We start from the raw sequence: 24690 nt of genomic DNA, 5'->3' as shown, positions 1-24690 counted from the left end.
ATGCAAAAACTATACATGTAATTGTTAAATGATTTCTTTCAACACAACACCCCTCCAGCTATGAAATAGTAAAGCCCTCCGCCGCCCTCGGGTAAACAACTCCTTATAAGGGAATGCTGTGCGGGTCGTGCGTATCGCGTGATGTGGCACAACTGTTTCAACTGTTTCAACCGTTGCTTTCGACCAATAGGAATGAAGAAACTGTCTTAAAACAACAGGTGCAAGGTCGCGTGTCACGCCCATGAATTAACACTTTTTACCGGTCATATACAAAGGTTTATACACACCCACGTAACGCGCTCTCCACCAATAGGAATAGCGAAAATGTCTGAGGTATTTATGAATATATGTTAATTGTTGTGTATTGTTAGTTATAACAGACCAATACCACACGTAGTTGAAGTCTGCCCATAGTCTACCAATTTTGGAGTTGTATGCATTTAACCAAGATGTGTTAAGGGTTATGACATCAAAGGATTGAATATATCGCAACCAATGACCAATCATATCAATGGAAAACGTTTCATTGTCAAGAGTTGACATGTGCTGATGAGAACAACATGAATTGCTGTGCAATGATACAAATAGATTATTTTTATAAACTACGGTTTTATAAACTACGTCAAATTAAATCGAAAAGAAATTAAAATGTCAGTGTCATGCCATCGTGATTTGTACTTTGTTAAAGGTGAATGCTAGTGGCTTTATGTCTTGTTTACGAAAAGTAGATGGAGATTAATGCAGGCGTCAATTTGAAGCGTGGACCGACCCTCATCAGAGGTCGCAAAATATCGTTGCGTTTCGATGCCGAAGCCTGAGGTCAATAATTTGTTGTTATAGTGAAACCGTATTGTTCTTTTTAAAAAATTTGGTGAAGTGTTACCTATAAAGTTTATGAAAGGGTGAAGCGTTGACGAGCCTTATTTGTGTTTGGTGATGTTTCAAACAACTGTAATTGTGATGCAATCTTTGTAGATGGCCTGTTTTGAAATGCGCGCAATTTTTGAACTGAAGTTTGCCCACACAAATTCTAACATCGCGCGCCGCACCACCTTGCAAACTGCATCCTGTGGTGCGTTCCACTTACGTTACCAAGTTTGCGCACGTTTGCTACCGATCTCATTTCGAGGGGAACGAGCTGTGCGCCGCCAACGTTAGCGAAAGTTAGCCACGAGGCGAACTAGACTGGTCCCCTGTCTATACCTTATCAGCAAGGAAAGACGTCAGATGTTCAGGCTAGCGATCGCGAAGGTGTATGTGTATAATAATGTGTGTTGTGTGGTGGTTTTGACATGGCTGACAGTGACAGTACAACAACAACCGTGGGAAGCTTCACCTATGGAAATAATTCAAAGGGTGAAGCTTGGACTAACACATTTACTGATAGAGTGAAGTGGTGGTGAAATCCTGACGCTATACATAATTGGCTCAGGTGAAGAAAGGTGATGACGTGAGGAGGGTCGGTCCACGCTTCAAATTGACGCCTGCATAAAGATGCTATGTCAGATTTTTGGCAGATTTGACCCAAAAATTTTGATTTAAAATTCAATAGGTATTTTGATGGGGGTCGAGAAAGTTACAAGCTTTCATTTGAGCCATTGCTCGAAAAAGTCCGCCAATTATTAGTAGCAGTGAAATAAAGTGCTCAAAATTAGTTTTTGCCGGGATCCCAACAATATATCACGTGACTAATTCTTATGTGTTTTATAAGAAGCGTTTTAAATTTTTGTCGTGGTTCCTGACCATTAAAAGTAAAAGTTAAACTTTTTTTCCTTAGAGCGGGTGATACTCTTTGAAATACCATTCACTCAAAAAAAAATCTATTTTTTAATGTTTGGGGCCAAAAATCTGACATAGCATCTTTAAAGAATAAACCAAACTCTAGCACAAATCTCGTATCCATTGTAAAGATTCTCTTTGCAATCACTGTTAAATATTTCACCTTTAAAACCATACATCACTGACACTCTGTTTAATATTATCCCTGTTGTCTCTTCTTATTTCTGTTGTCATCCCCGCCTCACCCTTGGTTCTCCTCCTCTTCTGCTGGGCTTTCTGTTTCTGCAACAGACTCTGTTTGACTTTGGCTCTGACCACAGATGAGTCCATCGTTGAGCGACTGGTTGCCACAGAGGTGATGCTGTCACTGCTTCGTTGTCGGGTGTGGTGGTTGACATGGGCGAGACTGGCTGCATCTCTGTGAGGGCGGTACTGCTGGTTTAGTGCAGCGATGTCTTCCAGGTCATCATCAGCATTGTGATCTTCCAGTCTGACATGAATCTCATTAGAAATGTTCTCATGAGTCCTCTCAGCCAACACGGCAGCCTCATTCATCAAGACACCAATCGTTGGCTCTGTGTCATCCTGGCAGGTCACGTTAACAAAATCTACTTCCAGCTTATCCACACCCTTTACATTTGAATCAACTGAAATCATTGTGGGTGTCTCTCCCGAGGAGCCAACATGTTGGTCAGATGCAAGAGTCTGGTCATTGTCATCCTCCTCTGGAGGACTGTTGTCTTCTGCCTCATCATCTCCCTCTTCCTCGTCATTTCCCTCCTCTCCTTTCAATTGGGTAGTTTCCTTGAGATGAAGTGAAAGGAAAGTGTAAGTAAACAGGACTGTTATTTTATATTCTTAAATGTTCCAGACAGTTTCACTATTCCTATTGGTGGAGAGCACGTCATGTGGGGGTGTTTAAATGACTGATAAAGACATAGCTGAAGCTATTATAGAGTTTGGGTACTTTTTGTATGTATGACACAAAACACAATGTCCACAGATTACATTAAACTTACACGGTTTGAGGATTATGGTAGTAGACAGCTTCCCTTAAAATACTATTTGCTGAGGCGCTGTTAGAAATAAGTAAAACAGTGTCACCAAAATAACCTTTGTCTTAAAAGCAGTGGACACTAGTGCTAATTACTCAAAATAAGTATTAGCATAAAACCTTACTTGGTACCCAGTAATGTGAGCTGTTGATAGTATAAAACATTGTGAGAAACGGCTCCCTCTGAAGTAACGTAGTTCTTGAGAAAGAAGCAATTTTCCACGAATTTGATTTAGAGACCTCATATTTAGAATTTGAGGTCTCGAAATCAAGCATCTGAAAGCACACAACTTCCAGTGACAAGGGTGTTGTTCTTTTATTATTATCTCAAAACTTTGACGACCAATTTAGCTCAAATTTTCACAGGTTTGTTATTTTATGCATATGTTGAGATACACCAAGTGAGAAAACTGGTCTTTGACAATTACCAAGTGTCCAGAGTCTTTAATTTATTTGTTGTGGCATTTTGTTACTGATTTCTAAAAAGCACCTCACCAAATTATATTTGAAGTTTTTTACCACCATTATCTTCAAATCTTGTAAGCTTAATGTAATATGTGGCATTGTGTCTTGTGTTACAAAAAGTAACACTGGCTGGCTTTACATTTTGGCACTATTTACAGCCATAAACATACCAGAATGTAATCTCCAAACACGGACCAAACAGAATTTTGTAATAAAAAAAAAGTTTGTTAACAAAAGGGCATTAATGTATGGGAATAAAAGAGCAGTGATTCAATCTAATGATCCACACAAACATGCCTCCAAATTGCACGATTTTCCTTTTACATCGCAAAGAAACACGCTCTGCCATTTTGTCGAGTCAAAATTTTTACTCCATAAAATGTTCTTGACTCCACAAAATGGCCGACCAAGTTTGTTCGCGACGTGAAAGGAAAATCGTGCAATTTTGAGTGATACTTGTGTGTTATCATTATTTTCTACTTTTAAAGACAATGGACACTATTTGGTAATTGTCAAAGACCAGTCTTCTCACTTGGTGTATCTCAACATATGCACAAAATAACAAACCTCTGAAATTTGAGCTTAATTGGTGATGGAATTTGCGACATAATATAATAAAGAAAGAAAAAACACCTAGTCACACGAAGTTGTGTGCTTTCAGACGCTTGATTTCGAGACCTCAAATTCTTAATCTGAGGTCTCGAAAATCAAGTTCGTGGAAAGTTACTTCTTTCTCGAAAAGTATAGGCTACTTCAGAGGGAGCCGTTTCTCACAATGTTTATACTATCAACCTCTCCCCATTACTCGTTACCAAGTAAGGTTTTATGCTAATAATTGTTATGAGTAATTACCAATAGTATCCACTGCCTTTAAGATATCTTTCAACCCATATGCATTTCATAACAAACTGTTTCAAATGCATTTAAAAGACCAACTCGACCAATCCAAGGCAACATGTTCCTTTAAACAGATGTTCGAAACCTTGCAGGGTGGGATAAAATAAAGTCCTTCACCTTCGGCTCGGGCCTTTATCCCGTGGCCCTGACCCTGCTGGTTTTAACGGCTGTTTAAAGGAACACGTTGCCTTGGATCGGTCCAGTTGGTCTTTGAAAAGCGTTTGTAACCCGTTTGTTATAGCATATGCATATGATTAGAAAACCACCCAATTTCGAGGCAAATGTGTGTGGATAATTGTATTCTACTTTTAAAACATCTTTCTAACCGGTTACAAACGCTTTTCAAAGACCAACATCGCGATCAAAGTCTCTCTCTTCACTCTTTTATTCCCTTAATCCACAAGCCTAATCAAATGGTTACAAACCTCTTCAAGTGTCTCTTGCATTTCTTTAGTGAAGCCACTAGCCACTACCTCCACATCCAGTGAATTCTCCAAACTATGAACAAATAGACAACAATTTATACATGTGCTAGAAGTTCACATCAAAAAGCAATAACCACACAGTAAGGTTTAATTCCTTGTTAAATTCTGATCCCCTAGATGCATCCCGCTCTTTACAGCATGCTATTTCTATCATATTTACTGCTCACCTAATGTCAGAGAATTTTGGATACAATTCACTTTCATATTGGAAACGTCTCAGAAAGAAATCCCGAATGCACTGAACATCGCGATCAAAGTACCTGTAAATTGAGAAAGATGAGAATCATTACTACAGAAAATTTCAAGCAATGTGGATGGTTGAATAATAATAGATGAATGATGCAGGAATATATATAACTTCCCTGAAGTACAGACAAAGCAATCATTATTTCTTACTTGAGGTGGACTTTCGTTCATCTTCATAACAATTGATGTTTTTCATCACTTGGTAGGTCCAAGGGCATGTATCTCTTTTCACCTTGATCAGACTTTAGTATTGTTTGAACCATGCCACAATCAAAATTGCAGCCAACTTGTTTACATTTGTATTGTCATAAGATTTTGTTGGTTCAAATCCCACTCTGGTCAATTCTTTGTTCAACCCCAAAAATCATTTAAAAATTTACCTAGTCAGTTTGTGGATTATATTAAATCTGACACAAAAAATTGCATCCCCTAAAGGTGATCCCCTGGCTGCCACTTCCAAATTTGGGTGTGACCCCTGGCTACATACACTACAGTTAACAGTTGTATGGCTTCAGACTGGCACCCACGAACAAAGATATTGACAAAAATAATAGGAACACCGCCAATATAGGGCTAGATAGATAGCTCAGTTGGTAGAATGCCGGCACGATAATCCGGAGGTCGTAGGTTCGAACCCCACTTAGTTAATTCTTTGTTCACCCCCCCAAATCTTAATAAGATTTTGACACATCCAACTTTTGGGCACATATTTGAGATAATGATTTGTCAATGTAAATTTTTTAAAGGGACAGAGCTTTAACAATGGATTGTCAACTGCTCGCTTCATGGCAACTCACATTTGAGCGTTGGAGTGTGACGTGGACACCATCTGTGGAAAGTCAATTAAAGTGACACAATCCTGATCATCCAGCATCAGATTGAACTCATTAAAATCACCATGGATGAGACCATGAGCAGCAAGCCTCATTATCAGCATCATAAGGTCATTGTAGGTCACTGCTGGGTCAACAAGACTATGCACTTGATTCCTGTATAGGAGATGAGATATTCAAACTTGCATCAAGTAGTTGCAAAAAAAGCCTAGTCAACTTGAGCCACATTTAGTGCTTAAAGTTAAGACCAATTACAAACAAAATGTATAATATATGTGGCATTACCATGATTACTAATAAGCACTGTGTTCTGACTACTTAAATTGGTTTTGAACCCTACCCTCTCTACAAATTTAATCAAACTTGGTTTATGGGCTAATTGTGGCTCAACCATGTCAACAAGCTCCAATTTCAGCTCCATTAGAGAAATAGTTTTTGCGCTACAGCTTGCTCTTTTTCATTGATTTCAGTAAAAATGCGTCTGACCTCCGATATTCAAAAAACCATAAATTGGTTACCATTGGGTCAAATTGGTTGAAATTTGTGTCTTTGGGAAAGGAAATTGCACCAGTTTTCCAAATCTGTCATTACTTTTTTTTGTAGGAAATTTTTTAGGTTTGATAACCCTTTGACCTCTACTTTGAGCTTGAATTTGACCTTGTGGATCAAGTGATTCAAGATCAAAGTACAAAGTGATTTGACATGAATCACCCTTTACCCTTACACAAGTCACAAAGATATGACGCCAGTTTGACATTGTCTTCAAGTCAAAACCAGAAGTTGAAAAAGGAAATATTTAGAGTGCAGAATTGTCAGCTCTGCAGTGAAAATGAAAGGGAGTTCCCTTATCTAGGCGCCCTTACTTATCTTGAAACCGATCAAGGTGCATACAAAAACTAGCAGAGTGACATACAAACAATTGACAATTACAATACAAAGGAGAAATTACATACATTGTTTTGAAGTAACATTCACAATTGTATTAAGATTAACAATCCTGTCTCTTTCCTAAATTATTGTCTGGTAATGTGAATGAGACAAAACTTGTAGAGTGGTGTCCCCCAAGGTTCATCACTTTTTATTTTATACATCAATGACCTACCTACATGTAGAAAAGTCAAATCAAATATTCAGATGTTCACAGATGACACTAAAATATTCACACAATCAACATCTATGCAATGATTAGCTTGACATTGGAAGGATATGGGGTATTTAAAGGCATGAGGGGTGTATTTAAAGGCATAATGCCTAGCCTTTCATTTCCCACAATTGCAAGTGTAAGTTGTCAATGTTAGTCAAGAGTTATTCATAAATACCCCCAGACAGTTTCTCTACTCCTAATTGGTGGAGAGCGCGTCACGTTGGGGTGTTTAAACAGTTGATAATGACCAGCTGGAGCTGTTTGTAACCAGCTGATTATCATGCGGAACGCAATTCATAGCTATTAGTAACAGTGCGTATTCTATTTCTAAGCGCGCGCGTACACACAACCCAGGAGCATCAAACAGAATCTTCACAAAGTTTGTGAATTTTTATATTTTAAACCTCGAATTTTCAATTGTCAAAGTGTCTATAATTGTATTTTTTTTATTGTTTTTTAACAAAAGGGCATTTATGAATGGGAATAAAAGAGTAGTGACTCGATCTTAAACATCCGTTTAAAACCTTGCAGGGTCGTTGCCGTGCGATAAAGGCCCACGCCTTCGGCTCTTTATCACATGGCATCGACCCTGTCGGTTTTAAACGGTCGTTTAAGAACTTGCCGCTACCCTTTTATTCCCTTATTTATATTCCAAATTTAAACACATGTTTTTCATACACTTTTGAAGAAAATGCCTGTCCAACATTCCACTTCTACAGATGTAATCATCTTGAAGATGATCCCCAATTATTGCTAAAATACAGATAACTTTGTCTTTTATTGCTTTATGCAAAGAAAAACCTTGAACCTGTTGAAGTGATATGGAATGTGCATGGGAAACAAGCTTGACAAAACTATTCTCCTTTATTTTTGCCACCCATTTATAAAAAAAAGTCACTCCAAATGGTCCCATTAGTGTTGACAGACCCAATTTGCAGTGTAACAATGAGGGTTAAAGAATTTAAATGTTAACATCTGACTACATCATTTTATTAAGATACAATCTTCGCAAACATCTCTTTCCAAATAAAAGTCAATCAGATTAGAATAAGAACAATTTCAACACAAAAACAAAACCAGCTCATGTCCAAACACCCAAGGCTGAAGATCCATGTGTCCTTCATGCGTTTCATGTGTTGGACATACATGTAATGCATGGTGTTTTGCAGTCAAAAAGATGTGCATTTCTTGGCATGTTTTCGGTTGCGGGGACTGTGCAAAACAACACATGAAAGACACATGGATTGATGGCTTATAATATTATACACATAATGAATGTTTATGAGTGCAATGGTGCGAATATGTTCATGAGTTGAAAGATGGAATGTTCTATTCAACGAGGCGGAGCCGAGTTGAAGGGAACATTCCAGCTTTCAACGAATGAACATATTCGCACCATTGCACGAATGAAAAACATTCATTATTTGTTTTATATAACATCCAAGTAAAACTTTGCCATTTTGATTGAAAGAAACAACTTTCAAAACAAACAATTTCAACTGTAGAAGCCGAATGCTAGTAATTTTACTATGCCTTCTTGCAGTAACACCTGCTGCGTTACCAAAGACACGCGCACGCAGTGATGTTTTTACTCAGCTTTTTCGTTCCATCCAAAAAGTACCATTGCACGCTGGCAGCGTGCCAGCGTGCAATGGTACTTTTTGGATGGAACGAAAAAGCACGGTGAGTGACTCAGCGTGCAATGGTACTTTTATTTGCTATCACGTGACGGACAATCCTCCAATCAAATGGCAAGGATCTGCTTGGGTGTTATATAAAAGCCATCAATCCATGTGTCTTTCTTTACAATAATATAATATAATATATTATTTAGTTACAAGGAACCATTACATGTACATGTACATGTACATCCAACAATTTTGCATAGCAAAACAATTAGCGTTATTTTATTTTGTGCACACTGAATGGCAATATTTAGTAGAGAAAACAGTAATTTTTTGGTAGCAACTGATCTGTGTAGCCTTTGCTTTGCTATATACATGCAAGAGAAACCGTTCACTCATATTCCGAAAGAGTTGAGATTTCCAAAGATATGAGAACAAAAAGTAGTGCAATTTGAAAGACAACAAATGTTGAAGAATTATAAAGTGAATGTCTAGACTTACAATGGGTATGCATTTATTAGCTCCATCACAACACAGTGTCTGCTGAAATCTATCGGCTTAGGAACAGGGAAACCATGGTCATACAGCGCCTGTAGAACAAATTAAGTATTTAAGTGAAAACAACAAACTTTGAACACAAATTTGCAAAATGAACCATTACAAATATTTTCACACTAGGCCTACAAAAAAGAAATAGGAGAAAATATAATTAGCTGTTGCAAACAACTTACCAACCAAATGGACCGATGGTATAAATGCACAAAATAATGTAGGTAGTGGCCTGACGTTTTTACCCTAGCAGAGTCCTTTTTTTTTAGCCCCCGAGAAAGACTCTGCTTAAGTCGAAACGTCAGGGCACTATTTTTGTATTATTGTTTTATTTTTATTTAAAGACCTATAGTTCTTATTAACCTTTTTCACTGTACAGGTACCGATACAGGGTAAAATTCATTGCTCAGAATATGCACAGACTTAGAACCCACATCAACAGGATCAACAAGTTCATTGAAAATTAATGGGATGGAAATTCATTATTGATTATAAGTTTTTACAGGAAAATGTCCTCAACATAATTATAGCGTTTCAGAAAAAAAGATTGAACATACCTTCATGAATGCAAACTCCTTCATAGCAGCAATTCTTGAGAGGTAGAGCCAAGAAGCATGACGGCGCTTTCCAAGGTAGTCACGCTTCTCTTTCAGTTTACGGAATGACGTGCGACCAAGTCTGCAACGATTAATAGATTTTAAATTTGCATCGGGATATGTGGTATTAATTTTGGTTTTTACTCAAAAAATTAATGTTCTTTATCCCGGATGCAAATTTAACATACATAGTATATTATGTCAAGAGATTTACATTAAACTTATTCACTTTGAAGATAATGATGGTATGAAGCTTCCCTTACATATCACTTGCTGAGGTGCTGTAGTTTAGGAGAAATCAGTTTAACAAGTCACAGACATAATTTTCATCTCAGTGAGACAAAATAATTATAAAAACGTATTAACCAGTTACGGTTAAAATACCATTACACGTTTTTTTTTTCATGCTAAAACGGAGACTAAAATAATTTTTGTGACATTGACTTACTCATTTCTCAAAAAACAACAGTGCCTCAGCAAGTAATATTTTAAGGGAAGTTTTCTACTATATCTTCAAACTGTGTGAGTTTAATGTAAATCTGTGTCCATTGTGTTTTGTGTTAGGAAAAAGTAAATATATCCTTGAATGGATACAATGGCATTAACCCTCATATTTCAAAATCCTGCTGGTAAACAAATTATGAAACAGTCATAAATAAAAACATGGTTGTGTTTAGAGGCCAATTTTTAAATGTTTTGTATATAATTATCATGTCATTTTAGAGACACAATAAGATTGGAAACTTTCTTAATTATTAAGATCCCTGAACTGAGACGCAATGGCTTGTTAAATACTGCATTACTTAAATAGTGCTTGACTGTAGTCACAGCACTATTTAAGTAATGCAGTACCCAGTCACAGCACTATTTAGGCAATGCAGTACCCAGTCACAGCACTATTTAAGCAATGCAGTACCCAGTCACAGCACTATTTAGGCAATGCAGTACCCAGTCACAGCACTATTTAAGCAATGCAGTACCCAGTCACAGCACTATTTAGGCAATGCAGTACCCAGTCACAGCACTATTTAAGCAATGCAGTACCCAGTCACAGCAATATTTAAGCAATGCAGTACCCAGTCACAGCACTATTTAGGCAATGCAGTACCTGGTGCTTGACTGGGTACTGCATTGCTTAAATGGTGCTGTGACTGGGTACTGCATTGCTTAAATGGTGCTTGACTGGGTACTGCATTGCTTAAATAGTGCTGTGACTGGGTACTCATACTGCATTGCTTAAATGGTGCTGTGACTGGGTACTGCATTGCTTAAATGGTGCTGTGACTGGGTACTGCATTGCTTAAACATGGACTATAACGGTACTCCTACTTTAAAATCACTATCAGAACTTGTTTATGTTGTGTTCAGCTATCAATTCATTGTTGTGGTCATGTTTTTCTCCAAATACTTTTGCTACAATTTGACCGAAAAAATTTGACCTCGATTCTTCGATTTTGAAATTTCCCGCCCTGTACTGGTTCCCGGCTATTAAACCAACACTGAAATCCAAGCGGATTTGTAAACCAGCGGACGTCATGAACGCGGTCAAAAAATGGTGACGTATTACCCATGAAGCAACGAGAGTAAACAAAGATTACGCCATGTTACTCCATGTGTTGTGTATGCGTTTTCATCCACACTACAGGCGTGCGTGTGTGCTACGAAGCTTTTTGTTTCTAGTGTATCAGCTATAAATACTGCCGACTATTTGGTTGTTTGGGGATGCACTTGTAGTTTCAAAGTTTGTGTAAGAAGCCTGGATCGATTCCGAAATTTAAACCTCTAAACATCGAGAGAATTCAGGGGGATCTTCTACCACCAGGCCCCAGCCAGTGCTGCTTGTGCATGCTACGAGTACGACGTCGGCGGGGTCCCTCTGCCGTGGCCCTGGTCGCAAGTGGCCGTGGAACAGCAAAAGAATCAAGTGGCATTACAGAAAAGAGAGGGAGAAAAGCCTGGTAAGTACTTGTTAATAAAAACAAAAACCTACTACTGAGAAGTCTATCTCCATTGTTAATTCAGGCCCAATACATGTACATGTATGTTACATGTACATGTAATAAGAAAAATAGTAAACAATCTCTACCCTTTTCATGCAAGGAACAATCATCTTGTCAAATGACACGATGTGCATGCTCTGAATCTGACCCGACTACCATAAAATATCTACATAGTGATTGACTCTGTTGAGTGATGAATCCATGTAGCCACCCAAGTGCTTTTGGCATGTTTATGCCCTGGTTTACATTTTCTGGCATGTTCATGCTCAACCATGTGTGAACACTATATTAATCCATTTAAAAAGTTGATTGTTACAGTTAACAGTTTATTGGCCTCGCTGACATGTATTTATATTGGTCTATACTGGATTGCTGGACATTGTTTTTGCCAAAGCTGCCTAAGAATTGTTCGCTTTTTTTTTTTTAAGGCACAGCTCAAAAATATGTTCAAACTCCCATCCATATAATTGCCCATCCATGGTCATTCAGATTTTTTTCTCTCCTAATTCAGGAATTACCAATTCCAGAGAAGTTTAGTGTGAAGTTTTCCTATAGCTGTGTTTATTGGCTTGGCAAGGTTAATTACATGGAGTGTTTACTGTATTTTCATTTGTAAAATAAGGCCAGTTCTTTTTCAGCACTAGTTTTTTTAGTTATTTTTTGTTTTTATATTTTTTTGTACAGAAATAACTCGCAGCTCTACACTACAATGAGAATGCAGGACGAAGACAATGCAGGACGGAGACATGCTAGCCAGAACTAGAAATGGAGACCTAAGATTCTCAATAGCACTTTAGGTAAGTAGTAGGCCTATGCATGCAAATTTTCAGAGGATCAGATGATTTCTTCATTTTTAGTTTTTCAGCTGCCCCTTTGAAAACTGTTCACGGTGGAGGGGGGGGGGGAGGGGATGGGGTGTTGAATCGCAAGAACAGTTTTGTACTAGGTGTAGATCTGGGGGAGGGGGGTGGTTGGAGGTCATGTTTTCTATCAGACATAAAGAAAACCTGCCCCCTTGGTTTTGTTGCATGTGGACTCATTTTGTTCTGGTTTTGCGTTAACTCCTGTAAGGTTCTTTTCAAAACTATGCCAACTCAAAGAGAGATTGTCAGTTTGTGGTGTTACGTCAAACCTTCCAAGATTGTATTTCTGCCATGTAAATTTTCAAGAAATCCCACATAACGATTATTTGGTTTTGTTTTTTATTTTTCATTAAACAGATACGCAAAGAATGCATGCACAATGCACTTGTTCATTGTCAGCAGGGTGACAAGACATGAAAACAACTCCATCCGCAGCTGATGTGTAACCCCCGTGTCATTGACATCAACCTTCACCAGCCGGAAAAGGATGCAGCAGCTTTTTTTTTGGGGGGGGGTGGGGGTTCAAAGGTAGTGGGTTCAACTTTGTTTGAAGAAAGAATGACCTGTGCCCAGTTTCATGGATCTGTTCACCACCAAATTCTGCGCTTATGATCACCGTTCTCTGCTTACGTCCAAACGCTAAATTTCTGCGCTTACTTTTGCCATCGGACATTTTCGCTGTTTTTTGTGTCAAAAAAATGCAGCCTATAGTGTCTGATGTTATTCCACATTCAATGTACATGTAAAATGCACGCACACACGATCGACCTGACACACTGTGTACAGAGCTTCGGTACATGGTGTGACGTCACACACTGTGTATGAATGGTTCGTGGGTCACCGGCTTTTGCCGAAACTGAGTTTTCTGGGTCGGAGTACGCCGCGCTTATTTGTGTTTTTTTTGCTTGAAGGAAAAGGTTTTATTGAATACTACTAAAATACCAGTCCTTATTTTACATTTCTTGTACAAAAATAGTAATATTGGCTATATCAATAATCCGTTATAGTCCATGTTTAAATAGTGCTGTGACTGGGTACTGCATTGCTTAAATAGTGCTGTGACTGGGTACTGCATTGCTTAAATAGTGCTGTGACTGGGTACTGCATTACTTAAATGGTGCTGTGACTGGGTACTGCATTGCTTAAATAGTGCTGTGACTGGGTACTGCATTGCTTAAATAGTGCTGTGACTGGGTACTGCATTACTTAAATGGTGCTGTGACTGGGTACTGCATTGCTTAAATAGTGCTGTGACTGGGTACTGCATTACTTAAATGGTGCTGTGACTGGGTACTGCATTGCTTAAATAGTGCTGTGACTGGGTACTGCATTACTTAAATGGTGCTGTGACTGGGTACTGCATTACTTAAATATTGCTGTGACTGGGTACTACATTGCTTAAATAGTGCTGTGACTGGGTACTGCATTGCTTAAATAGTGCTGTGACTGGGTACTGCATTACTTAAATATTGCTGTGACTGGGTACTGCATTGCTTAAATAGTGCTGTGACTGGGTACTGCATTACTTAAATGGTGCTGTGACTGGGTACTGCATTACTTAAATATTGCTGTGACTGGGTACTACATTGCTTAAATGGTGCTGTGACTGGGTACTGCATTGCCTAAATAGTGCTGTGACTGGGTACTGCATTGCTTAAATAGTGCTGTGACTGGGTACTGCATTGCTTAAATAGTGCTGTGACTGGGTACTGCATTACTTAAATGGTGCTGTGACTGGGTACTGCATTGCTTAAATAGTGCTGTGACTGGGTACTACATTGCTTAAATAGTGCTGTGACTGGGTACTGCATTGCTTAAATGGTGCTGTGACTGGGTACTGCATTGCTTAAATGGTGCTGTGACTGGGTACTGCATTGCTTAAATATTGCTGTGACTGGGTACTGCATTGCTTAAATATTGCTGTGACTGGGTACTGCATTGCTTAAATATTGCTGTGACTGGGTACTGCATTGCTTAAATAGTGCTGTGACTGGGTACTACATTGCTTAAATAGTGCTGTGACTGGGTACTGCATTGCTTAAATATTGCTGTGACTGGGTACTGCATTGCTTAAATATTGCTGTGACTGGGTACTGCATTGCTTAAATATTGCTGTGACTGGGTACTGCATTGCTTAAATATTGCTGTGACTGGGTACTGCATTGCTTAAATATTGCTGTGACTGGGTACTACATTGCTTAAATATTGCTGTGACTGGGTACTGCATTGCTTAAATATTGCTGTGACTGGGTACTGCATTGCTTAAATATTGCTGTGACTGGGTACTGCATTGCTTAAATGGTGCTGTGACTGGGTACTGCATTGCTTAAATATTGCTGTGACTGGGTACTGCATTGCTTAAATATTGCTGTGACTGGGTACTGCATTGCTTAAATATTGCTGTGACTGGGTACTACATTGCTTAAATATTGCTGTGACTGGGTACTGCATTGCTTAAATATTGCTGTGACTGGGTACTGCATTGCCTAAATAGTGCTGTGACTGGGTACTGCATTGCTTAAATAGTGCTGTGACTGGGTACTGCATTGCTTAAATATTGCTGTGACTGGGTACTACATTGCTTAAATATTGCTGTGACTGGGTACTGCATTGCTTAAATATTGCTGTGACTGGGTACTGCATTGCTTAAATATTGCTGTGACTGGGTACTGCATTGCTTAAATATTGCTGTGACTGGGTACTACATTGCTTAAATAGTGCTGTGACTGGGTACTACATTGCTTAAATAGTGCTGTGACTGGGTACTGCATTGCTTAAATGGTGCTGTGACTGGGTACTGCATTGCTTAAATATTGCTGTGACTGGGTACTGCATTGCTTAAATAGTGCTGTGACTGGGTACTGCATTGCTTAAATAGTGCTGTGACTGGGTACTACATTGCTTAAATAGTGCTGTGACTGGGTACTACATTGCTTAAATATTGCTGTGACTGGGTACTGCATTGCTTAAATAGTGCTGTGACTGGGTACTGCATTGCTTAAATAGTGCTGTGACTGGGTACTACATTGCTTAAATAGTGCTGTGACTGGGTACTACATTGCTTAAATATTGCTGTGACTGGGTACTGCATTGCTTAAATAGTGCTGTGACTGGGTACTGCATTACTTAAATATTGCTGTGACTGGGTACTGCATTGCTTAAATATTGCTGTGACTGGGTACTGCATTGCTTAAATATTGCTGTGACTGGGTACTACATTGCTTAAATAGTGCTGTGACGGGGTACTACATTGCTTAAATATTGCTGTGACTGGGTACTACATTGCTTAAATAGTGCTGTGACTGGGTACTGCATTACTTAAATATTGCTGTGACTGGGTACTGCATTGCTTAAATATTGCTGTGACTGGGTACTACATTGCTTAAATGGTGCTGTAACTGGGTACTGCATTGCTCAAATGGTGCTGTAGTCACAGCATGGCCATGGCAATGACCCTGAAAGGTTTTAAACGGCCGTTTAAGAACGAGTCACTACTCTTTTGTTCCCATTATTAAATGCCTTTTTGGTTTAAAGGCATAATGAAGTAAGAAACTCTGTTAAACTTATCTGTTACCGACGTGCTTGAGCTCTGTACAGATGTAAATGTGTTGCAATGTTAATACTGAGAAGACAGTTTCCGGATCCGTTTGTGAGCATATAGTCTTGGTGCAAGACGTTCTCGTATTCATTACACACACAGAGCAGCCAACTCACCGTCAGCGCCCGTAACAAGAAATATTTTGCACCAAGATAAGAAACATTTTGCACCAAGACAAGCGCGTAGTATCCCAAAACAACTGGTTATAAACAGAGCTCCAGCTGGTCATTCTCAACCGTTTAAACACCCCCACGTGACGTGCTCTCCCCCAATAGGAATAGCGAAACTGTCTGAAGTATTTATGAATCACGGAATAAAAGGGTAGCGACGAGTTCTTCAACGGCGGATTAAAACCAGCAGGGTAAGTTGCCGTGTGTTCGGCTCTGGCCTTTATCTCACAGCAACGACCCTTGCAAGGTTTTAAACGGCTGATTAAGAATGAGTCACTACTCTTTTATTCCCATTCATAAATGCCCTTTTGTTAAAAAACGTAAAAAAATACAATTATAGACACTTTGACAATTGAAATTCAAGGTTTGAAATATTTTGTTCAAAAACTTTGAGAAGAATTTGTTTGATGTGCTGGGGTTGTGTGTACGCTTAGATTACGCGCTGTTACTTATAGCTATGCATTGCGTTCCGCGTGATAATATTGGCGACACGGGGAAGCCAGCCGGTTATAAACAGCTCCAGCTGGTCATTATCAACCATTCAAACACCCCAACGTGATGCACTCTCCACCAACAGAAGTAGCGAAACTCCCTGGGGTATTTGTGAATGGTTGATAATGACCAGCTGTCGGAAAACAGATAAGTTTGACAGAGTTCCTTACTTTATTATGCCTTTAACCAACAAGGCATTTATGAATGGGAATAAAAGGGTAATGACTAGCTCTTTAACTGGTCTTCGGCTCGGGCCTTTATCACACAACCACAACTCTGCCGGTTTTAAACAGCAGTTTAACAACTCGACATTACCCTTATTGAAAAGCTGGGATCATTCTTGTTCCCTCTACTATGGATCGAACCATAGCTCTACATAAGCTCTATGATCGGCACACAAATATAACAGCCACATGATATCATACCTATGTAATTTCAAGGCTAGTTGCTCTCCCTCATCATTGGCAACGATGTAGATATCTAAAACACAAGATAAAATCGCATTTATGTTAACCATTAAAGTTGAAAAGAATTTGCATTTCATGGGAAAAGTACAAACAAGAAAACTTTTTAATGACAAGACACGGCGAAATGTGCGGAAACAAGGGTGGGTTTTCCCGTTATTTTCTCCCGACTCCGATGACCAATTGAGCCTAAATTTTCACAGGTTTGTTATTTTATATATAAGTTGTGATACACGAAGTGTGGGCCTTGGACAATACTGTTTGCTGAAAGTGTCCAATGGCTTTAATATAACTAACTAGACTGCTAATGATATCCATGATTTAAAAGTTGTTTATTGAATCAAAACGTCCTTCCGTTACTGTGGAATTGCCCATGTGACAGAACCAGGCACCTTGTGGTAAAAGCATCAAACTCGGCATACATGTACTTGATACCAAAACATGAAATGTTAGATAAACCATCTTTGAATTGGCCTGAGGTGGCCTTAGTGGACATTTTAAAAAATGGCTGCCAATTTTGATATAAAACAACATATCTCAAAATGCAAGAGGCCTCGTATCTTCATTCCAGTGGCTACATGTATGTATGTTTGTCAAGTCCAACAGTAAAAAAAGCATTATGGTCCGGCAATCATAACGTGATTAGGTTATAAAATGGCAGTAATGGGATTTACATGAGGTAACATTGTGCTAAAGAAGCCGTTAGGCAGCCACTTTCTTTTCAAATTGGCTCATACATTGTCTACCAAAGTAGGAGTTGGTTACATACAAGAACTAGAGGGCGCATTGGCCTATATGCCGCAGGCACCCATGCCGCCATTTTCTAAGTTGACAAAACAGCATCGCACAGTGTGTGTTTGTGCGACCATTTTGTAAGATGACAAAACAGCATTGCGTATAGCGTTCAATAAACATAAACTCCAATGTGTATTTCATATTCAATGCGCTTACAGAATAGGGCACATGTCTCCTTGGGGTCCAACCGCATTTGTGCAAGCAGCATCACCAGCACGCCCTCTAGTTCTTACAATGTAAACTGCGCCAATAAAGTATCTAAACACTTACAAATGGTCAGATATATCGGAACCTGAAACAGTATGCCAAAAAACAATTATTCATTTCGAGTCACCGTTAATTTCTGCACATTTTGACACATCTTGTGTTGCGCTACGATGTTGTTTGGTGGATTTACGGGCACTTGAGTGGCTTAAGGTCGAATTTCAAAAAGTTGCAAAAGCCCCTATTCAAGCTAAATCGTTGTATTGTGACGAGTAAGATCGGCGTTTCTTTTGCTCGCCTTTTATAAATGATGTTTTTTTGGTCGCGTTTTGGATAAATCGGTTGCGATGAACATACTCACCAATAACTGTCAGTAACCAAGCAAAGGGGTCAAAGATGGGAGGCATACAACAATGGTAAGACAGGGAAAGGTGTTTCAAGATAACAGGAAAGATGGCTCAAACGACCAAACAGGAAAGAGGACGGATCGTTGGTCTGATAGAAGCTGCAGCTCATCAGGTAAAAACATAACCAGCGACGGTCAGTAAATGGTGGAATCGCTACCAAGCTCAGGGAAATGTGGACGACCTGCCAAGGAGTGGCCGTCCGAGGGTGACTTCTGCAGCAGAAGAAAGTGAACAAGTCCATAAAGCCTGACACCACTCTCGAGGGGTTTGCGACGCATCCTGATCAGGAAATGGCAGGGGATTGACCAGGGACAGATCAGAGGTCTCATTGAGAGTATGAGAAGACGACTCCTTGCCGTTCAGGACAATGATGGAGGACACACCAAGGATGGAGGACAGGATAACAGCAGTTTTAGAGTTAAAGATACGGCAATTAATTTCATGGTCATGTAAACGAAACGAGTTTGTGTCTTTTGTCTTGATTTTGTCTGAGTGTGATGCTTATGTGAGTTCCCTTTTGGAATTGGGGTGAATAGGGGCTTTTGCAACTTTTGAAATTCGACCTTAAGCCACTCAAGTGTCCATAAATCCACCAAACAACATCGTAGCGCAACACAAGATGTGTCAAAACGTGCAGAAATTAACGGTGAATAGAAACGAACAATTAAATTTTTGTATACTATTTCAGGTTCCGATAAATCTGACCATTGTAAGTGTTTAGATACTTTATTGGCGCAGTTTAAATATAACTCTATGGTTCAAAATCAGTGGTAATACCATTTCCATGTCTTTTCCACTATTTGCAAAAGAATTTGACACCAATCACTGTAGTAATCAGCATTTGGTATTGTGTTTTTAAAACCTTTCAAGGGTTAAAAGGTGTAGATTTTGTTGATGATGTCACTCAGGGTTGAGTGGTGTTTGCATGGCATGGTGTTTGCATGGCATGGTGTTTGCATGGCATGGTGTGTGCATGGCATGGTGTGTGCATGGCATGGTGTGTGCATGGCATGGTGTTTGCATGGCATGGTGTTTGCATGGCATGGTGTGTGCATGGCATGGTGTTTGCATGGCATGGTGTTTGCATGGCATGGTGTTTGCATGGCATGGTGTTTGCATGGCATGGTGTTTGCATGGCATGGTGTTTGCATGGCATGGTGTTTGCATGGCATGGTGTTTGCATGGCATGGTGTTTGCATGGCATGGTGTTTGCATGGCATGGTGTGTGGCATGGACAAGATGATACACATAAATAGTGGACTCACAGTACAATCACAAAGCGGCCATTATCAAACTATTTATCTAAGGAGAACTGCGTATCACAAGCTGCACCGTATGGTTTGGGACAGGCCCTTTAACCCAAATAGGGTGCTTTCTTCACAGGCAAGGTTGAGCTGGACATACATGTTAATCAAGGGAGGAAAGTGCACAGTTACATTTGTATCTTGGACTGATGACTTACCTGACTCTTTACCAACTCCTATCTGGTTACCAACTGATGCAAGAACATCTCGTGCAGTTAAACATTTCAAGGCTAGATAATCATAGCCTGGGTAGGTTAGACGATAACCTGGGACTGAGTACACAAAATCATATAGACAAGTTTTAAAAGATTAAAAATAAATTTATTAAGGTTTGCAGTAACACCTTTGCATTTCTGGTTGTGATCGGTGTATTACATGTAGTTAATAATAATTATGGCTTCTCACATGTATATAGCGCACATGTCTGTCACTTACTGACGCTCCTGGCGCTGTAACAAACAATATTAGATCAGAATGGTTTGCCAATATCTAAACGTTTGAAATATGGGCTGATAAAACTGGGGGGCAAGCCAAATGGCAATGAACACTACATGTAACTCACCTTTAAAGGCATTGGACACTATTGGTAATAGACTATCTGGTAAGACCAGATTTCTCACTTGGTGTATCTCAACATATGCATAAAATAACAAACCTGTGAAAATTTGAGTTCAATCGGTCATCGAACTTGCGAGATAATAATGAAAGGAAAAAACACCCTTGTCACACGAAGTTGTATGCGTTTAGACATGTTAGATGGTTGATTTCAAGACCTCAAGTTCTAAATTTGAGGTCTCCAAATCAAATTCGTTGAAAATTTCTTTCTCTGAAACTTTAGCACTTTAGAGGGAGCCGTTTCTCACAATGTTTTATACTATCCACCTCTCCCCATTACTCATCACCAAGTAAGATTTTATGCCAATAATTATTTTGAATAATTACCAATAGTGTCCACTGCCTTTAATGGGCTTACCTTCGTTGGATACAGAAAATACACTTCTGAGTAGATTGGACTGACGAGTGTACAGTGTATGTCAGCTGTTTTCAAATTACCTTTGGAATGCGAACTGGATCCCCTTGCCTCACCATTACTATAGTGTTTACATAAACAGTGCACCAGTCTAATAGCAACATTGCAAAAGAATGACATGCTAGTGTGACACTTGCAAGGGGCTGATTAAAAGCATATACGCTGACCTTTGACCGTTTTGTTTTTATGAATATTACTGGTTAATTAAGTCACATTTTGATGTTTCTTTAATTACTAACACATAAACAGTAAACCAGTATGCTCCTTTAAAGGATTTGGGTACTTTTTCAAAATGTCCATAGATTTACATTAAACTTACAGGGTTTGAAGATAATGATAGTGGAAAGCTTCCCTTCAAATCTTACTTACTGAGGTGCTGTAGTTTTTGAGAAATGAGTAAAACAATGTCATGAAAATACGTTTGGAAATTATTGAAATAATTTTCTCCTCATGAGACAAAAATTATTTTCATGACATTGTTTTACTCATTTCCCAAAAACTACAGCACCTCAGCACGTAGTATTTTCAGGGAAGCTTTCTACTATCATTATCTTCAAACTGTGTAAGTTTAGTGTAAATCTGTGGACATTGTGTTTTTTGTTTTCTACAAAAGTTACATGTACATAGACCCTTTAAGTCTGAGTATGACTAAAAAATGTCCTTACATTTTCCATGCTCCCAGGCAATTAACTTGTGGCGTACAAGCTCCTTGAGTAGCTTGTAACATCCGCCATGTCTCAGGTTTGCTATGGATGATACCAAGGAACCTGGGACTATCTCATGGTTCTTCATCCCCATCTCTAACTGTGTCAAGACAGAAAAAAGGTGTAATGAAAACTAGAAATTAATATTTTCGAAGAAAATACAACTCGGAGGGAAAGGGAAAGGAAGAAAAAGACTGACTGCTATCTGACACATACATGTACATGTAGTACTAAAAATGGTTGTAAACCTAATTAAAACTAGACCCAAATACCAATGTGTGTAATGTGTAATAAAAATAGGCATATTACTATATTGTAGTAAGACATGTAAGATGAGATTTGAACACACGTCCTTAACCATTCTAGAGCAGGTGTCTATTAAAATCCAATGCAAATTTAACATCTATTAAAAATTGGTTGCAGTAACTGCTGCTAAAAATATTAGTATTTGATCTGCCTCGCATGTAGCTACAGAGCAAACTCAACAGTCTAGTGGTCAGACATCGCTCTAGTAAGCAAGAGTCACAGGTTTGATTCCCACCTGAATGCTGAATGATTAAATGCTCTTGGAATTTTTTTCACAGGACTCGTACAGGAAAGTACCAAGTTACGGAGTATCAAGTGCTTTAGTTAAAACTACTCATCATCAGTACTGAGTCTACCACTAAAGAAACATGACTAACTAGTACTGTCATGACCGGATGTCAGACAACTCGTCGGTCGGACAACTCAACGGTTCAGACAACACGACAGTTGAGACAGCTTGACCGTTCGGACAACTCAACGGTACAGACAACTCGACTTTGAGTCAATCTTTTGAGACAACTCGGCGGCACCCAAGACAAGTTGACGGTTGACTGGTAGACCTCCATTACTGACACGTTTACACAAATTTCCTGTAAATTCTATCCCTAACTCTAACCCTAACCCTTACCCTAACCTACCAAATGCAATAACATAACCCTCCACCCGACGGCGAAGCTGGAGGGTTACATGTACGAAGCATGTTTGTCTGCAAAATGGGAATTTGGTCCAAAATGTACAATTTTGACAGCTAGTCTGAAACACACTTGCTCCATTTTTGCCACTTTTGAAAATCATGACACAAATTCTAGGAACATAAACTTAAAGGGACTCGTTTCCTTGGATCAGACGAGTTTGTCTATAAAAAGCGTTTTTAGTAGTTTGTTATAAAATGCATCTGGTTAGCATGGTTAGAAAGATGTTTTAAAGTAGAATAAAATGATTCACACATATTTGCCTCGAAAGTTTTCCTTTTGCTTTATGGGAGTAAAAAATTTGACAGCCATTTATGGGAGTCAAAAATTTAACTCCCATAAATGGCTGACCGTGTTATGTAGCTGACAAGGTAAAAAGAAAACCAGGCAATTTCAAAGCGTATTTGTGTGGATCACGGATTCTCCTCTTAAAACATCTTACCAACCATATCGCTTTAGAACAAATGGTCCAAGGCAACGTGTTCCTTTAATGCTCAATGTCTAATGAATCCTTTCAAAACACCATTGAGAAAATATTTTGAAGGAAAAGGACAAAAACTTCTCGTGTGAGAGGTCCCTAAGCATGTCACCCCAACTTACTCAGCATATACAGTATATTGCGCGCTTGCCGTCAAAATGTGGTCCCGAGAATAGGACTTGACGAGGATAACTTTCCGTATGGCGCCACCACTTTTCACTAATTTTTACAAAAAGGGATATATCATTGAGGTAAATAAGATACTATATTATTTCATATCGAATGAAAAAGTGGTGGCGCCATACGGAAACTTTTCCCTTGACGAGGTCATTTCTTTCTCTGCACGTTGTCATTGGAAAATCTCTCCAAACATTTCCAAATGGGGTGATGTACACAAAACCAGAGGGAGCGTGGAAGCGCTACCCAGTCGGTAAAATATTCATTATACTCTGTGACATCAAAGTGCAAGACTTGGGGCGGGCAAACTCAAATCAGGCATGGGGGTGTCGGTATCATATTCATAAGTCGTTGAATTGCACTTCCCAAAATTCAAATTTTGCAAACAATATGGCAATCAGCATGACGTCATCGGCCGGCCGAGCTGTGGGCGGAGTGTGTGGAGCGCGAATACAAATCAACGGCTATTTTATGTTAATTGACCTTGGGTATCTTTCATGAACTGCGTAGCGCGTGCGCGTAAAAAGTACCCAAGCTTACATTGTAATTCACATAAAATAGCCGTTGATTTGTATTCGCGCCCTCAGACCAGAGGCCCAAAGCTCGGCAGGCTGATGACGTCATGCTGAATGGCATATTCCAAGACGGCTGCGCCATGTACGAATCGAGGAAACTAGAGTTAGAGAAAGGTAGCATGCAACGTTATTGTAAAAAATGTCTTTTTAAAATTGTATTTGTTTCACTTTTCAATACACACAAAGCAAGCTAATTAGTAAGAGTTTGGTGAACACATTCAGCCGGTTTATACTGCTAAGTGGCTCGTAGGGGAGGCGCCAGAATTTGTTTTCCTTTTTTTTTTTCCTTAGCTGCATGATGAAATCATGGACGTGTGGCCATGATGGTGTGGCTAAGGATTCAGCTAGCCTTGACCACACACATGATACAAGTGGGGCTAGTGCCACCCCTGAATCGGTTTTTGAACTAATTAATAAAACAAACTTACGGCTGTCAACACCCGGAAATCTTCCCGTGTTAGGTACCTCAACATTGTCACATTGAGTTTCCCCATCTTTCCGAAAGCTGTTTGTACTTTGTATTAAAAAATAATAGCACACCTTCTTCTTCGTTTTCGTCGTCACAGTTAACCACCACATGCCATGTGTTATTTCATGTATTTTTCGCCAACCACTCGGGTGATAGTGCCCTCTCGCGGTGACATTTATAATGGCAAAACGAGAAAACGAGAGGGGTCGTGCACTAGACTTGATTCCAAGTCTGCGATCGTCGCTTTTTAGTAGCGCGTAGATAGATTAACCCATGATCGCGTGGGGGC

General features: G+C 39.3%; 1 protein-coding gene and 1 long non-coding RNA gene across 4 annotated transcripts; one reads left to right on the top strand and one right to left on the bottom strand.

Moving 5' to 3' along the window:
- Positions 1–1796: 1796 nt before the first annotated feature.
- Positions 1797–24531, bottom strand: LOC117296018 (serine/threonine-protein kinase rio2-like). Of its 3 annotated transcripts, none has more exons than XM_033778855.1 (10): positions 24361–24531; positions 21666–21800; positions 20129–20242; positions 17222–17276; positions 9635–9755; positions 9030–9118; positions 5724–5915; positions 4848–4940; positions 4621–4693; positions 1797–2583 (listed from the first exon to the last, which is right to left on the bottom strand). In XM_033778855.1, exons 1-10 carry the CDS (start codon positions 24509–24511, stop codon positions 1945–1947), a joined length of 1662 nt encoding a protein of 553 aa, XP_033634746.1. In that variant the 5' UTR covers positions 24512–24531; the 3' UTR covers positions 1797–1944. The 3 variants fall into 3 exon arrangements, with proteins under 3 accessions (XP_033634746.1, XP_033634748.1, XP_033634747.1); XM_033778857.1 differs by having other exon boundaries at positions 21666–21804; positions 24473–24531; XM_033778856.1 differs by having other exon boundaries at positions 21666–21804; positions 24361–24508.
- LOC117296019 lies at positions 11012–12935 on the top strand. The gene is made up of 3 exons (XR_004519712.1): positions 11012–11631; positions 12358–12470; positions 12894–12935. It is a non-coding gene; the product is annotated as an uncharacterized LOC117296019 (long non-coding RNA).
- Positions 24532–24690: the final 159 nt, after the last annotated feature.

The sequence above is a fragment of the Asterias rubens genome, chromosome 10 (genome assembly GCF_902459465.1).
Source record: "Asterias rubens chromosome 10, eAstRub1.3, whole genome shotgun sequence".
Lineage (NCBI taxonomy): Eukaryota > Metazoa > Echinodermata > Asteroidea > Forcipulatida > Asteriidae > Asterias > Asterias rubens.
Note: the sequence above shows the minus strand (reverse complement) of the source record. Positions and strands in the feature narration are given on the sequence as shown.

Bases quoted from the DNA above. Each gene is read 5' to 3' on its own strand.
- LOC117296018 (XM_033778855.1), bottom strand. From the start codon at position 24,511: ATGTGGTGGTTAACTGTGACGACGAAAACGAAGAAGAAGGTGTGCTAT. The intron at 20,243-21,665 runs GTAAGGACATTT...TTGTGTACTCAG, and splicing joins TGCCTGGGAGCATGGAAAAT to TCCCAGGTTATCGTCTAACC. The intron at 5,916-9,029 runs GTAAGTCTAGAC...TCTCCTATACAG, and splicing joins CTAATAAATGCATACCCATT to GAATCAAGTGCATAGTCTTG.